The sequence below is a fragment of the Rhynchophorus ferrugineus genome, unplaced genomic scaffold (assembly GCF_030347505.1).
Source record: "Rhynchophorus ferrugineus isolate W39M unplaced genomic scaffold, kcgeb_rfMv2 rfM3, whole genome shotgun sequence".
Classification (NCBI taxonomy): Eukaryota; Metazoa; Arthropoda; class Insecta; order Coleoptera; family Curculionidae; genus Rhynchophorus; species Rhynchophorus ferrugineus.
Genome location: NW_027472582.1, coordinates 6,188,556 through 6,206,308, shown reverse-complemented (window position 1 = coordinate 6,206,308; position 17,753 = coordinate 6,188,556). Strand labels below are relative to the sequence as shown.

At 33.7% G+C, this 17,753-nt stretch overlaps 2 protein-coding genes across 3 annotated transcripts in view; one reads left to right on the top strand and one right to left on the bottom strand.

Moving 5' to 3' along the window:
* The window catches only part of Flo2 (flotillin-2), a 374,194-nt gene that overhangs the window by 116,986 nt on the left and 239,455 nt on the right, over positions 1 to 17,753 (top strand). The window lies entirely within an intron of this gene.
* The window catches only part of LOC143193776 (glucose dehydrogenase [FAD, quinone]), a 31,581-nt gene continuing 20,475 nt past the window's right edge, over positions 6,648 to 17,753 (bottom strand). Inside the window, exons 4-11 of one of the 2 annotated variants that reach the window (XM_076400153.1) lie at positions 14,834 to 15,138; positions 12,097 to 12,259; positions 11,921 to 12,040; positions 10,065 to 10,254; positions 9,703 to 9,905; positions 8,401 to 8,593; positions 8,209 to 8,340; positions 6,648 to 8,148 (exon numbers count right to left, since the gene is read on the bottom strand). In XM_076400153.1, the coding sequence (XP_076256268.1) occupies positions 7,491 to 8,148; positions 8,209 to 8,340; positions 8,401 to 8,593; positions 9,703 to 9,905; positions 10,065 to 10,254; positions 11,921 to 12,040; positions 12,097 to 12,259; positions 14,834 to 15,040 (1,866 nt within the window). In that variant the 5' untranslated portion in view covers positions 15,041 to 15,138 and the 3' untranslated portion in view covers positions 6,648 to 7,490. The remainder of the gene's footprint in view (positions 8,149 to 8,208; positions 8,341 to 8,400; positions 8,594 to 9,702; positions 9,906 to 10,064; positions 10,255 to 11,920; positions 12,041 to 12,096; positions 12,260 to 14,833; positions 15,139 to 17,753) is intronic. The other variant, XM_076400154.1, reaches the window with a different exon arrangement.

The window sequence follows — 17,753 nt, the reverse complement described above, 5'->3', positions numbered from 1 at the left end:
TTTAAGCGCATCCTTTGTGATTACTTTCATGACTACACAAACTTGGTTGTCAGTAATGTATTCATAAAATACATAAAGTTTACATATATTATATTATAGTCAATTCAAAACAGCAGTGAACCCACGTGATCTGTCAAAACGTCGCAATGTTGCCGCAGAAACTCTGACTTTGACATAACAAAATTCTAATATAAATAATCCTGTCTTGGTAAATGTTAACATTGAACCATAAACCATCATTCATAAAGTTTTATTCAATCACTGTCACTTTCAGAAACACTAATTTAGTGAATAACTAAGCTGTTTCTTTCCAATCTATCAAAAACTTGCTCAAGATTCTACCATTTGTCAATTTTTTCGTCATTGTGTCTGATGGAGCTCATCTGAACCTAAGCTGTTAATTTCGACAATGCCTCTTTCCATAAATCTAGTTCTGGTTTGAATGTCCTCCTCGACCTGAATGTATATAGTAATAATTCTTCGCAATACCCCATATCAATTCAATTGAATTAAATACGCAGTGATACGAAGGAAGACGTAATGCTCTATGACCATAACGTTCAGCAACCTGATACTGAAAAAATAAATTACATAAAATGCAATTAAATATTTCATTTATTTTTACCGAGTAATAATTTGAAATAGTTCATTATTTAACATAGTTTCTTTAAAACTTATTTTATGTACTTTAAGCCATTCCTTAATTGCAGTCTTTGTTAATGCACTTGTTAGGATTTTCTCCACCAGTGTACTATGATAAGGTGCATTGCCCATAAAAATAACTGATGGTTTCTCCTTAAGTTCCTTAAAAGTTGATCTTCAAATAACTGCAAAAACAAGTTATGGTTCATTTCTCCATGGTAGTCACTCTTGGACAAGAGGCAAACGCTAATTCAGCACCAATAATAAAACCATTCCTGTTTCCAGCATGAAGAACTATATAGTTATCTATATAACTATATATGTGAACTATATGATGTTTTACATCCCTTAAATAGCTGTATATGTTTTGGTTTTTTATGGATGCTTTCCAGGCTAACAATTTTCTCTGAAATAATATTATTAAATTATGTTTGGTTTATACATTTTGTATTTCTGATCTCTGATACAGCTAACATCAAGTTGATCTTGATTCGTCACCTGTTTCGTATATAGACGGTTTCTTTTTGGTGAATTTAAGGTTATATTGTTTTAGTGCAGCTGCAACGCGCACAGAAATATTTTCAATAAAGACCGCGGCCATTTGAAATGTATTAAAACAAGGCGTTAAAACAACGTTTGTCGGTTTATAACCTGTAAATATAATATTTAGAAGAATTTTGCAGGCGTTTGACAAACGGACAACTTTTGCAGATTCTTTCGGTTATATGATTGAACTTCTCAAACAGCATTCTATCCCTTTTTGAATAGAATAAAATGAGAAGGACATTGTCTGACTGTAAAACGAATTTACAACTTTCGACAGGCACATGTTCACGACGTGCGTTACTATTATTTTGAATGGACATACATAACATGTGTTCATATTCATAAAGTAACAGCGGCTATTAAAAAGGCGTTTGTGAAAAACAATTACTGTCTAAAAGTTTGTTGTTGTTGAAATTGTTGAATGTTGAATATCGTCTTATAGATTCTTGAGAAAATATGTCCACGTTTAACATTTATAGTTTTGGATCATTCATTTTGATTTCTCTCTTTCAGAGGTAGATGAGTTTTTAAAATCACCAACGTGATGCTTAATGAGATATGGGATCATATTTACTGTATTTTTCGTAGTTTTTACTTGGTTTAGAATATATGTACTGGTATAATAAGGATTTTAAAAGAACGGGACTTAAAAGTGAAGAATAAATTAACTGTTTAAACAACTTTTGGACGCGGAAATTACGTTGATCGTCCTGGGAATTTTGTTGTCTATTATTTTTAAATTTATACTTTATTTTTAGACAAATGTTGCCTCTGGGAATAGTGAAATTGTATAGATAGCAAGTTTTATTACTATATACGGTTTTCTTTAAAGTTATGGCACAATGTATTATTCATTCTAATGTATTAATAAATTTTATACTAATAGACATTTATTTTTATATTCTTTCCACTATAAATTAATATTGACCGGAGCGACTAATAATTCGTATTAACAATTCTTATTGAAAATTATTATTATTAAAAAACACATATTGTATAAGTTGAATTAAAATTCTTAGGGGTGAGTATGTCTCCACACCTGCAAAAAATGTTTAATTCAGAACATTTTTTTGAATTATCAGACCTATAAATTAATTTCAAAGCATCTGTATTGCTCTATTGTTTAAAAACGTTATAATGTATTTTTTCCAAAGTTGTCGGTATTTTGTTATCCACCGATAGCCGCTGTTTTTCTTCATCTTTCAGGAAATTTGCTCATTCCATCTCGTAAGAAGCATTTATTTTTTTAATTAGATTTAACATTCTTTATCGAGTGTATCATACTGTAATCTTAATTACCAATTAATTTATTATTAATGTTGATTTATATTTGAATAGAAGGCAGGCGTGTGTAAGATGGACACATTAATATGTATTTCTCAAAATTAACATCAAATTCCCTGAGGTCATCTTGGCGTATTTTGATCGTGGCTTATGAGATTCTAAAATTATAAGTTCATTTATGTCAAAAGCGTGGCAAGCGCGGAGTGTTCTTTTATTTTCTCTATTTAAATGAAGTGGTTTTGCGTTCAGTTATAAAATTACAATATATACAAAAAAAATTATGAAAAGGTGTTCGGTTTGGCGATACATAACATGTCAATTGAAAAATCCCCGGCCTACCATAGTAAAATATTTTTTTGGCAAAATAATTTTTTTTATTCAACATAATTCCCTTCAAGGATGACATACTGATTATAGCAGCCGTCCAACTTTTACATACCATTTTTGTGGTACCATTTGTCTTTTGCTTTAAAATAAGCCATCGAGCATTCTTTTGAGATCTGAGAACAGGAAATAGTTGCGAGGGGCCAGTTCCGCTGAATACGGTGGATGACGAAGCAATTTGAAGCCTAATTCATGGATGTTTGCGATCGTTTTTACTGACTTGTGATACGATGCATTGTCTTGGTGAAGCAGCACTTTATTTTTCTTCAAATGCGTCCGTTTTTCCTCGATTTCGTCGTTCAAACGGTCCAATAACGCTATGTAATAATCGCTGTTGATGGTCCTTCTTTTTTCAAGGTAGTCAATAAAAATTATTCCATGCGCATCCCAAATACAGACGCCATAATCTTACCAGTAGTCTGTTGCGTTTTCCTACGCTTTGGAGCGGGTTCATCGTGTACAGTCCACTCGGATGACTGTCTATTGGACTTCAAAGTGAAATGATGGAGCCATGTTTGATCAATTGTCACATATCGGTGTAAAAACTCGGGTTTATTACGCTTCGTCATCTTCAAACACCGCTCCGAATCATCAACTTGTCATTGTTTTTAGTCAAAAGTGAGCTCACGCGGCATCCACTTTACACAGAGATTTCTCATACCCAAATATTCGTGAATTCGTGCATATTCATTCAATTGATATCTTTAGAGTGTTTGCTATTTCATTCAATTTCAATTTACGGTCATTCAAAATCATTTTGTATATTTTTTAAATGTTTTTGTCGGTAACGACCTCTTTTGGACGTCCACTGCGTGCACCGTCTTCGGTGCTCATTTCACCACGTCAAAACTTAGCATACCAATCCTTGATGGTTGATATTCCTGTGGCAGTGTCCGGAAACTCGGCATCAAGCCAAGTTTTTGCTTCATCTGTATTTTTTTCCCTTCAAAATGCAATATTTTATCAACAAACGAAATTCCTTTTTATCCATTTTTTCACAATACCAAAAGTTGCTTCACTCAAAATGTTATAATTCACAAACTAATGATCCGATAGCTGTCAAATTTATACACGCATCTTTTGAGGGTTATAACTAACTAAAAAGCATATGCGTTTAATTCTAGTAGCCCCATCTATGGATTTTTCAATTGACTTGTTATAAAGAAATTGTAATGATACCAAAAATTAGCACGGCAAATATCGTGAAGTGTTCCATTTTTAAACAGTTCAAAGTCATTTCCAGAATCTTGATCTTAGAGACAATACCAGTTCTTTAAAATTATACAAATGACCGCTGCTTCATACACTTCCATTATCTATTTTTCTATCGTTGTATTTATAGTCATGAATAGATACCTAACGGCCCTTAGTAAGGATATTTTTAGTTCTAGCATCCTCGGAGGTCATCTTCTTTTGCTATATCCCAGCTATCAAGTTTTACACACGGATGGTTCTAAATCGTCAGAGGGACTAGGCGCAGTTGTTTGTTGGTCCTCTATAGTAGAAACGTATAAGCTTATTAAATTATCATCTATACTCCCGGCAGAATTGACAGCTATGGGAAAAGCTCTGCAGATTGTACTGGACGTTGAGTATGGCGATTGGCTGATCTGTACTTATTCCCTGAGCTATACTCTGGCAATTGAAAATGAATCTTTTATCGTTGATGAACCTATTATCGTTAGAGTATGAATTGTCTGGGTGCAGTCATATGCTTCTATGTCGGTAATGATAGAGAAGACTTTTCAGCTAAAAAGTCACTCCAAATTGCCATATTCGTGGTCTTTTATATTATATCGACTACTTATATCTCATTATTACAACTATAATAAATAATCTTTAATCTTGTATTTGTTCACTGTGTTATATATGTTAATTTTAACATTTTTAATTTTAAATTTATATTTATTTAAATTATCTCTCATTTTATAAATTGATTGGTTTTGGTCTTATTTATACAATTTGTGTTTCTTTCGTATGGTTAGCATATACATATTTATTCTGTTTTGTTTATATTTATTAAGCATAATTTAAAATATATACGCAATGGTAAATTAATAAATATACGTTTAAAATTACTATATAACACAGAATGATGATTAAAAACATATTAAATTATATATACAAATGTTAAGTAGACTGTAGAGAAAAAAAAACTTTTTACCGTCTTTCTTTAAACACGGCGATACGGTGTCGAAAGACTTCTTAAAAGAAACTAAATAATTCTATATTTCGTAAAGTCCATGATATATTCCAAATTATTTTGTTTACTGTCTGTTCAAATTATTGCTACATTTGTATTTCCCACCATTTATCATCCAGTTCCTCATTGTTATTCATTGTTCTAATAAACTCAGTTGTCTTCATTGTGCTATTTTTTTATTCCTGTTGTAAATATTTTCCTTTAAATGCTTTCATTATATTTTTATGAACGACTTCAATTACGCTGAATTTGTATACCTTACAGTGAAAATTTCCTGTATAGGTGGTAAATATGGTATTTTCCTCTTGCAGCATAATCTATTAGCATGACTAATGCGAACAATTCCTAGAGCATTTCAGAAAGTTAGATGGTGAATTGTATTTATATTCGTATTAGTAACACCTAGAGTGTTACTTTAAATAACATAAAAAAAAACAGAGAACTTTTCCATCCAATATAGAAAAAATACGAATAAATCTTTATATTTTTATTTAATAACAACAACATATTTCGCTAAATATACAAATAGAATAATATACAAATAATAAAATAATAAATGCGATTTAAATAATCGTTATATTTTATTTACAACTTAACTGTACTACTAGGGAAAGTATATAATTATAGGGTGCAATTAACACACGCCAGTGTTTCTAATTGGACTACAGTTTAGGTACGATGCTAAACATATTTACGTTTATTGCATATCTGCCCAGCCAATGTAACCTTTAATTTTTTTAGAACTAACTATAATTTAATTGCCTTACCCTACGTAAGTAAATTGATATGGCACCAAGCTAAATAGCAATTAAATTGTTTAGATACTGTTGAATAATTATTTATATTGAATTTAATTTTTTTGATGACCTCTTCTGTCAATGTGTTACTTTTTATAATTACGGTGACTGTCTCAATATTATTATAAACATTAATTTCATTGACTAGTCATTTGATTTTATACATGACATCCCAAAATAAGTTTTGTACTACTAAGTAGTGTAGGTGCGTTATGTTTAGTGTCTCAGAAACATCTGTACACTACTGCAACTATTCTTCTTTCTCAAATTTTCCAATATTAAGGGCCAGATTATACAGCTATTATCTTTGGACTGTACATCACTGTCATGTTGTTTATTGTTACCAATAATGAAGACCATTTAAATAAACAAAGCTGTCTATCGGATGCACTATAGTTCATAATATGATTTTCGTACTTCCATATTTTCTTCGGAACGAACTACAAGGTCTAGCTATCTTTTTTATTAATTTTTTTAATTATGTGTCGTTTCCAAATATTTCATGGTTTTCGTTGAACTGATTGTAGTATTCCTTATTATCATCTTGGGTTAACCAGGCTGGTTATGGTTATCACTAAGATACAGATGTTTAGCTACTCCAAGGGTACCACAATCTGCTTATTATAGTACCGTTAAATTATGTTTGTTTAAATTTATTAGCTACTAAGTAAGCTTAGAGCTAGATCCTCTTCTCTGGATATTCTCTGGAGATAGAATGGATATTTTAGTGCCTGTGTTCAGCTCATTCTGAGAGTTAACGTCATCAACTCGATATTTGTATCTTTTGGAGCTATTGTTGTGTTTTTTCTTTCTTTAAATTTGCACTTCTCTAATTTTTGTTCAAACATTGATTTTAGTCAGGCTTTTAATAAGATAACAGCTTTCTTGGAAGGAATATGTTCCAAAGCCAGATATTTTATGCAATATATCCATTTTTCATGACAATCTTGTCAATGTAAGGAGGTATAGTTGGAAGTCTTCAGATATACGAGGCACACGAATCATATAGAGCAGATCGTATTGAAAAGTTTTGGCGAAGTGTGTTCAATTTTTCTACTAATATTCTAATATCTATTTCATCTTTTTTACTTCTTCTTTCTTCGTCCAGTAGACCAACTTCTTCATTCATCTTCATCATTTTTATATGCTGGGTCAATTCTTCGTCAAAGTGTAATGAGAACGGTTTTTATTAAATTAGCTTCAAACTAGGGGTACAGTGAGACCTTTTTGAATATAGTCGAAGCTTTTACCAATATTGGTATATCTTCGTGGGAATTGACATTTATAGTAAACAGTTATGTCTGGTTATTTGTTCATTAACTAATTAGTAAGAGTGGTTGAACATTCTGATTATTAAGGGTTCCCCACTCTGTAGCTAAAATGTTTTATATTATCAATACCATTTATTCTACATTACATGGAGTATAATTTGTTTCTTTAGTCACTTGATTATTTTCAGTATTCAATTCGATTTTTTAGCATAAGTACATGTGAATTAGAACCAAAACTGATATTGGAGCAACAGTTCATTCACATTATTTTATCAACGTTTGTCTTGATCACTATTTTCCCCTTTTTTTTATACCCATTTGGCTTATATATATATTTGGTTTTCGTTATATACTCCATGACCCTTATTTTGGTTGTCTGGGTCCCAGCCAATCTTCTTTGACGAGATCAGCTCCTTTCTCCCCCACCATGATCACTGGAGCGTTGGTGTTCCCACTGGGTATAGTTGGCATTATACTAGCATCAATAACCCGCAGTCCAGGTACCCCATAGACTCTTAACCTCGGATCTACCACAGCTTCGGAGTCCCATCGAGGTCCCATCTTGCAGGTACCCACTGGATGATAGATGGTCATTGAAATAGTTCGTATATGGCACTCCCAGTATTCGTCGGATCGGAACTCCAGGTGCTTGCAGTTGGGGAAGGGTATGATGTGAAACCGGCTACCGAATTTTTTGAAAGCGTTGGTTTCGCTGATGTTTATTCCTATCTTGGCTCCTTCGACCAACGTCTTGATGTCCCTGGGATCGTCGAAATAGTTGGCGTTGATGATGGGGTCATCGAACGGGTTCTTGCTCTTGAGTTTGACCCATCCGCGACTGTGCGGCCTCAATAGCAGTGGTATTAACGAGTATACGTCTTGATTGGCGATTGGTTTATAAACAGTGTTGTATAACTCGTCGGTTAGACCGAGAACTTTTCGTACTCTGGCTCCGGCATCGGAATTGACGCTCGCTGGTGCCATGTGGAACTGGATATCCGGCCATGATCGGTTACCGTATCTAGAATTGATGAATTTTTGTGAAGATTATTTATCTAAAATCATGAGTTAGTATTTTTACTTGGTGTCGACGAATGCCAGACCTTCAACACCTCCCAGGGTCGTCATGGGTCCTTTGCCGTTGAGGATGTACTGCATGGACATGGCGAACGCGGGAAATCGATCTTGTACTATGGATATTGGTTTATCGACTCTGTAAAATTGTTGGTTGATGATTGTTGAGATTCCTAGTAATTGTTGGGATTGCACTTACCTAAAGGTGAAACCACCCATTCCTACATGGTCTTGCAAGTTCTTTCCGACAGGTAAATCGGCCAAGACAGGAATGTTGAGTCGTTCCAGGTCTCTTTTCGGGCCTATACCAGACAGCATCATAATTTGAGGAGAGTTGATCGCTCCAGCTGCAAGGATCACTTCTTTCCTTGCCAGAACTACTTGTCTTCGACCTAAAAATCATAATATGTCACAATATTATCTTGAACTACAATAGTTTTTTTATGGTGTTGAAGATTGGTGCTAATTTCAACCCAACGCTTATAGGAAATGCTGAAGAAATATTATTTCAGTTGTTGATCACAGTTTTTCATTTAGTATGATTGTGTTGTTCAGTGCAATGTTGCTTTTTATTTTAAGAAATCTGATGCAAAAGTGTTTGGTTTCAGTGATTTAAAACTGCTGATTTTAGGTACTGGATGACCAAAAAAGTTCGATGATAAGTCTTATTAGACGAAAACCCGGGTCAAATTCTCAATACATTTTTAGGAAGCTGGCTATGACGCATCAACTGTTTCTAGGCTTTCCCATGGGATGGGAATGGAAAATGCCATTTCCTACTAATGCTAGACTACAGTTAATTATACAACCACAATAAATTATAGTTAGGAGTTAAAATCTCTTAATCAAGAATATTGCATACGTCCGACAACTGGACGACTTTGACACGCTCATTCTTTTAAGTGTTCGAACTAATCAGACAGCATTGTGTCTCTTTTTAACTAGAATAAAATGGGAAGGAAAATATTGTCTGATTCTAAAACGAATTTGCAAATTGCGGTAGGCAATACATTAAACATCTTGATGACGCATTTGCAAATAAACTTTGAATAGACTATATATATATGTTTTTCCTGTTATTGTTTTCCAATAAATTATATTTTTATGAAATATATATTTTTTAATATAATTTTATATTGATAAATACAGTTGTATTGATCTTCGAACCAATCTTATGTCATTTAAAAGTTGCTCTATTGTTTACTTGTAAAAGTTGTATAAACATATTTCAAGTGTACTGAGTGGAGATACAGTATTTCTAAAATTCAGTACACTTAACAACGCCTAAAAGCAATCTGAAATAAGATTTTCACAATTTGTGATTTTGATAGACTACAAATCTAGTTATTTTGTGATCACGGATATGTGGCAATTAAGTTAAATACGTTGAAACATCTGACGGGAGCTTCTATCGTATTTATTTTTTAACACTTTTTCGATCCCTTTTTCTTAATGGGCGGATCCATAATTGTAGTGCTATCATTTCTACCATTTTACCAACCGTTTCTATAGAACTCCACGCCAAAAGCTCGATTATTGGACGGATTGATCAGGACTCGGGTTACGTGCGAGTTTAGGGCGATGTGGATGTTTTTCCTGAGTTTCACCGGCCGTAGGAATGCTTTAGCAGTGGAGCAACGTTGTCCCCTACGTATGGTGCCTTGAGCTATCATGAAACCGGCTTGATCAGCACCGTTGATGTCTCTAAAATTTAAAGCCTTTTATTTGATGTACTGATAAGTTATGTGAGATTTGTTAAAGATGGCGTAATTATAGATATTAGCATCATCGCATTAGACCATCTTGTAATTATGTTCTGAATCAAATGAAATATGAAATAATATTTTCTGATTCTATATTTACCTAATTGGATAGCCAAGTTCTTGTCCTGCTTCTATGAACGCCACAACCAGAGGACTCTTCCAGGGTGCCTCTTGAACCGTTAACAGACCTCCTGTCCCATGGTATGGTGTTCGTGCCAAATAAGGGTTCCTGTTATCTTCGGATTTGATGAAATATTTCAGTGCTTCGCTATAGTTCCATCCTGGGTTACCTATTAATTCAAGTAATCCAGAAAAGTTAATAAACTTGAAAATATTGTAATATCTAACAGTTCCTAATCATATTATATTTATGATGGTATATTTATGAACTTTTATAGTTTTGTAGAAATGATTAACATAACAGGTCAATTGAAAAGTTCCTAGCCGTCCTATCATAATAAAACACATTTTTTGGCAAAAATTTTTGTTTTTATTCAACTTAATTCCCTTCAAGAGTGATACACTGTTTATAGAGACCCTCCAACTTTTCGATACCATTTTTGTATTACGATTTGTCCTTTGCTTCAAAATAGGCCTCGGTTATTTATTCGATGAAAATTTCAACATTCTTTAAAGATATGAGAACAATAAATAGTCGCTGGGGCTTGATCTGTAGAATACGGTGGATGAGGAAGCAATTCGAAGCCCAATTCATGGATTTTTGACACTGTGCATTGTCTTGGTGAAGCAGCACTTTCTTTTCCTTCAAATCCGGCCGTTTTTCGGCAATTTCGTTATTCAAAGGGTCCAATAAGTCTATGCAATAGTCGCTGTTGATGGTCCTTACTTTTTTAAGGTAGTCAATGAAAATTATTTCATGTGCATCCCAAAATAAAGACGCCATAACCTTGCTAGCCGACTGTTGCGCTTTCCGACGCTTTGGCGCGGGTTCATCGTATGCAGTCCACTCGGATGATTGTCGATTGGACTTCGGAGTTAGATGAAAGAGCCATGTTTCATCCATTGTCACATTTCGATGCAAAAACTCATGTTTGTTACGCTTGATCATCTTCAAATACTGCTCCGAATCATCAACTCGTCATTGTTTTTGGTCAAAAGTGAACTCGCGCGGCACCCACTTTGCACAGAGCTTTTTCATACCCAAATATTCGTGAATGATATGATGTACACGTTCAGCTGATATCTTTAGAGTGCCTGCTATTTCATTAAATTTCAATTTATGATCACTCAAAATCATTTTGTGGATTTTTAAAATATTTTCGTCGGTAACAACCTCTTTTGGGCATCCACTGCGTTCATCGTCTTCGGTGCTCATTTCACCACCTGCATACCAATCCTTGATGGTACATTTTTTTAGGACAGTGTCCGGAAACTCGGCATCATGCCAAGTTTTTGCTTCAACTGTATTTTTTACCTTCAAAAAGTAATATTTTATCAACACGCGAAATTTCTTTTTATCCATTTTTTCACAATAACAGAAGTTGCTTCACTCAAAATGCTATAATTCACAAACTAATGATTCAACAGCTGTCAAATTTATACACGCATCTTTTGAGGGTTAAGGGTAACTAAAAAAATAAGGATTTAATTCTAGTAGCGCTATGTATGTGTCAGGCCAAGGACTTTTCAATTGACCTGGTTGTCTTTCTACTCCAAAATACCGCAGCTAAAACGTAATATGTATGATCAGATCAAGAGTTGCTGAATTCTGACTATCTTTACGAGGTCTGTCAATATCTATCACTTACAGATTTATATAGAATATCTAGCTGCGATGTACATTTGCTGATTTGGTTAGATTACATTGCCAAGAACGTGAGTAAAAATGAAAGAAAATGTATGGGAATATTTTGATTAGAAGAATTTATCTCAATAGATATTTACCAATAAACCATCTTAAACGTCTTCAGAATTTAATGTCATATTTTCCCTTACCTAGTGCTTCCCAGTGATCATAGTCGTGCTTGTGACCCCTGACGTATAACATATAGTTTAAGACGCTGGAACCACCAAGAACTTTTCCCCTAGGCCAATTGCATCTTCCGTTTTTCATTCCTGAAGGAAACCAGGCGTATTAGGTTATGGTTTACGCGAGACAGTGCGATAATTACCTAAGCATGCTCGACCAGTACTCTCTATTTTATATGCCCAGTCGAGTTTGGATAACTGCAAATAGGCTGCTAGTGATGGGACGTCCGATATTTCGTTTTCATCAGGTCCTGCTTCGAGTAAAAGGACCTTCCATTGTGGGATTTCTGATAATCTTGACGCTACCTAAAATTGTTTTATTTTGTAATTACTATTTATATTTTGTTAAATTTTCATGTAGTATTTTAGAATCTGATGATGCATTATTATAACTTAATATACAATTTAATAGCACTTTTGGTAATCTTGACTATATTTTGTAAGTTTATTAATTAAAATTTTCTTTCCTATCTCATGATTGACGATGTTCCTCCTTCATGTGAACATTGTGTACTAGCAAATAGGATTCGATACGTAATAAATATATAAGATATACTTAAACAATACGTATATAAGATTGCTAGCATGAGAATTTCTAAGATCTATTCGAGATGGACGTAGTATACCCAGATTGCGCCAATAAATCCTTCAATTATTTACTTGAAATAGATTGATAATCTATTATAAATTATGTGATTTATAGTTATCTTATATTTAGTTAGATTATTTTATCTTTATAACTTTCACATTATTCTTATCTATAATTTTTGTATTGATATTTATATAGAAATATATATTTATTTTCCTTAATTTTATATAGCAAAATTTTCCGCATAAAAAGTCGCCAATATTTACTGAAACGCGATTACTTTTTTACGAACTATAAAATATTTATAATAAAGCTTTTATTATTCAATAATTTTCAATTAAACAAATAATCAAACTAAGAATTAGACTAATAAGAATAAATAATAGAAGAATTAATATAACGTCAAATAAATAAAACCTATACGTAACTAAATAAACCCTCTTTTATTATTACTTTTATTTGAAAGGTAATTTTTACCACTAAAAACACTCTCTAAGTGATTAGATTAATATTATCCACGGTAGAAACATCGTGTCACATAATAGTTACAAAATATGGCATCAAGTTGATTAACAACAATGCATTGTAACTGATATATCTCACTTCATTTAGTAAGTGCTTATATGTATTTTAATTAGTGATATCTATTGGTGTAAATAGGAAGTATCAATGTAAACCACCTCTAACATTTCTTTGTATAATGCAATGGTTTTGCATCTGATTTTTATTGAGTTATTAAGAATATACAGACTCTAATAGTGGAACGCTCAAAATTTAATTTTGCATATTTATTACTTTTTTGCTTGACTTGAAGAAATCTGCTGCCGAAGCTCATGAAATACCTATGTTAATGTTGCTTTAATTATCAAAATCTGTTGATCTTAATATCGATAATAAAGAATGAAGAACAAGACTGACATTACGAAAATCGATCTCAAACTTTCAGAGAGCCTAACCGTTGATGGATCATTTGTTTCCAGACCTATGTAAGTGATGGGAAAGATCTGTACGTTACAAGAGCTGTTGTTCTATGAAGTTATGTTGCCTCCGCATATTCATCAGATATACCGGCTTCTGATTGCCATTTTAGGTTCAGATTGATGCGTCATGGCTTAGCTGTCATAGGGTTTCGAAATATTGAAGTACCAAAAATGGATCGATTATTGGATCACTGCCAATTGCCAGGAAAAAGAGAAAAAGGTGAATGATGGAAGATATTTTGACCAATATATAACATGCCAATTGAAAACTCCCCGGTCTGATACATAGATGGCACTACTAGAATTAAATCAATATATTTTTAGTTAGCCCAAAGCCTCAAAAGATGCGTGTATACTCTAGTTTGACAGCTGTCGGATTATTAGTTTGTGAATTATAGCATTTTGAGTGAAGCAACTTTTGTTATTGTGAAAAAAAAATGGATAAAAAGAAATTTCACGTGTTGATAAAATATTGCTTTTTGAAGGGAAAACATACAGTTGAAGCAAAAACTTGGCTTGATGTCGAATTTCCGAACACTGCTCCAGGAAAATTAACCATCAAAGATTGGTATGTTAAGTTTAGACGTGGTGATGAGCACCGAAGACGGTGAACGCAGTGGACGCCCAAAAGAGGTTGTTACCCACGAAAACATTTTAAAAATCCACAAAATTATTTTTAATGACCGTAAATTGAAATAGACTGAAATAACAAACACTCTAAAGATATCAATTGAACCTTTACATCATATTATTCACGAATATTTGTGTATGAGAAAGCTCTGTGCAAAGTGGGTGCCTCGCGAGCTCACTTTTGACCAAAAACAACGACGAGTTGATGATTCGGAGCAGTGTTTGAAATATGGCTCCATCATTTCACTCCGAAGTCCAATCGACAGTCATCCCAGTGGACTGCACATGATGAGCCCGCTCCAAAGCATGAGAAAACGCAACATTCGGCTGGCAAGGTAATGCTTCGAATTGCTTACTTATCCACCGTATTCTCCAGATCTGGCCCCCAGCGACTATTTCTTGTTCTTAGATCTCAAAATAATGCTCGCTGGGAAGACATTTTCGTCGAATGAAGAGGTGATCGCCGAAACTGGGGCCTATTTTGAAGCAAAGGACAAATCGTACTACAAAAGTGGCATCGAAAAGTTGGAGGGTCGCTATAATCAGTATATCACCCTTGAAGGGTATTATGTTGAATAAAAAAAATTGCCAATTTTCTGTAAGTGCCTTTTTAATGTAAAAAATAATCAGAATACATACAAATAACTTATATAAAGTAGTGTTAAAATAAAATTAACCTACCACTGCCCCTGCAGATCCTCCACCAACAACAACGAAATCGTATTCCTTATACAATGTTTTCTGGTTGATAACCGGCGATTCTGGATCGAGTTTGTCATAATGTATGTACGTCAAACTGGCTAGAATCAGCGGTATGATCCACAGAGTGGATCCAATGATGCCCACACTCTTCAGAGCTGTAGAAGCTAGTATATGAGCTATGGCCATCTTTGATTATTCGCTATTCGTCTAATCTAAATATATTCTTAAAATAGAAATACTATTGGCTGCTTCGTTCTACACGATGCACTATCACAGATACTACCCTAAAACAAAAAAGGAAACATCATTAGTTTGTTTTAAATAAATAAATATCCCGTCCAATAAAACAGCCAAGGCACGTCATCAAAATCAACTTAGAATTTTGGTTTACCACATTTGCTGGCTTAATTTTGCAGATATTTGGTAACATGGTCGACTAATACCAACCCTGATCCAATTTTATAGATTGATTCGGTTAGATGTTCCGACGCATCGAAGAGCAAATCCACTACGAGTTTAAAACTTACATTCTTACAAACTACGGCAGTATATTCGACTCGATATATGACTTACTGTGTCGGCTCTTTTATTGGATGAGCTATATGTTATATCATAAAATTAGTTTGATATATTGATTGATATTTTTGTTATCATTCAAAAATATCGATATAGAAACCAGATACAACAAATTCGCTTTTGATTATTTGTATGCCCAATGACTACAACTATGTCTTTGTGAACCTAGTTACCAAGCTTGCATTCTTATTTCTGTTTAAGATCTTTGCTTGACCTCAGGGAATTCTCATTTTGTTATAATGCATTATAATAGTACATATATATTATAATAATACATACAATAATACATTCAACATAGTTTATTAAGGATGTCTACGTTTCCTTTAAGCAGTGACTATAGATGGTCTCGTAATATATATTCTCTAACTTCTGCTGTGTTTATCTTACTATTTGTTTTTTTTACATTTTAACTAACAACTCAAGTTTGAAATGGAACAAGTAATGGTTCTCTTTATTTTTATCAAATGTGTAATTTTAATCAAATTTATATTGTAGTACTTCTTGTTCTCTTTGAAAGAACCAACAAATATATGTGATCGCTTCTATTTTAGGAAAATCTTTGTATATATTTCCCTTCACTGAAATCAAATAGCAATCAGTAATTTGGACCCACAGATCAGTAGAGTCTGAGCTATTAGTTTGGTCTTCAATTTAATATATGCAATCATTCATGAATATCGAAATCCTGATTCTAACGAAAATTAAGAAGTTTATCGCATCGGTAACTTCCAATCTAAGTATCGTTTTACAATTATTCCAGGGTTTCTTGCCCCCTGACAAATATTACAAATTCTATCATCAGGTTTCAATTAAGTCCATCCATCTCATATCCATGTCGTTGTTATTCAGAAAGCTGGAGACAAATCAACATCTTCCAACTACCATCCAATCACTCTTCTAGGCTCACTAAGTAAGTTGCACTTCTCATGACAGGAACCTCATGGGGGCAGTTTTTTTAGATCTCACCAGGACCTTCGAGGAAGTGTGACATTAATATGTGATAGATCCAGTGGTCTTGTAAATCGAATACGTTTGTACGTGAAAAAGATCTAATTAAATGTGATTCTTTTTTGACTAGTAGATTCATCCAGTCTGGAGTATCATCCTATATGGGGTTCCTAGTTGTCCAGTTACTATTCTGATCTATATGTATGATATTCCTAAAATTGAAACAGTATAATCGGCATTAAGTGTGGATAACGCTGTCTTATTTCTACATCCCAATCTCCAAGTGCTAATGTTTTGTTTGAAACCAGTTTATTAGTAGAAAAGTTCTCATTCCATAGATGGGAACACATCCAGCTAGTTTCTACGAATGACGTGTGTGGATCTAGCAATGCCATCTATTTTCGGATTCTAGAGATAAAAGACTTAATACCTGGACACCATTTTGGATTTATTAACAAGCATCAACAATTGATCAGGTGCATGGAATAATAGATGTAATTGAAAAAGTCTATGAAGGTTAAAGTATGTTCAGCTATATTCTTAGATGTATCACAAGCCTTCGATAGTGTATGGCATGACGGCCTTGTTCATAAGCTACAGAGAATGTTACCGAAACAAGACGTGTGAGCTATTGAAATCGTACATTCCAGCCAGAATGTTTAGAGTCAAACAAGAGGAAACCTACTTTACAGTAAAAGCACCAAAACCAGGTTTAATATAAGGATGCGTATTGGGACCATTTCTTTACGTTTTCTACACCTGTGGTTTTACCTGCTACTCTTGCTATTGGAGACAATAGAGGAATCATTCCCATATAGCAATAACGCTAAGTATCTAGAAATTAATCTTGATGCAAAATTTCGCTGGAAGGAACATAAAGTTCAAATATGGGACAGTGTATTGGTTAATTGGAAGAAAATCACGTTTATTTGTGCGAAAGTTATGTTCGCGTTGGATCCCACACAATTTGACAAGCGCTCAAAGAAGGCTCGTGTCAACTAGTGCAAAGAAATGCTTAGGAAATTAAATTGCGGTGGTTCGAAAGACGTTTATAAAATCGTGATAGGTGACGAATCAAAGATATATTCGTGTGAGCCCTAAAGTAAGCAGCACGAAGCTCTTCAAAGAAAATGGTGACCTGTTTCTTTGGGAAAACTGGTCATATTGCAACAGTGCCTTTAGAGGATCGTAGAACAGCAAATTCTGATTGGTACGCAACCATTTGTTTGCCAAAAGTCTTCGGTGAAATAAGGAAAACAAACAAGAGACGCCGGATTGTTTTTCATAGTGACATTGCGAGCTCTCAAACAATATACTATTTGAGCACTCAAAACATCGAATTGATGGGTTATCCGCCATACGGCCCTGATTTGGC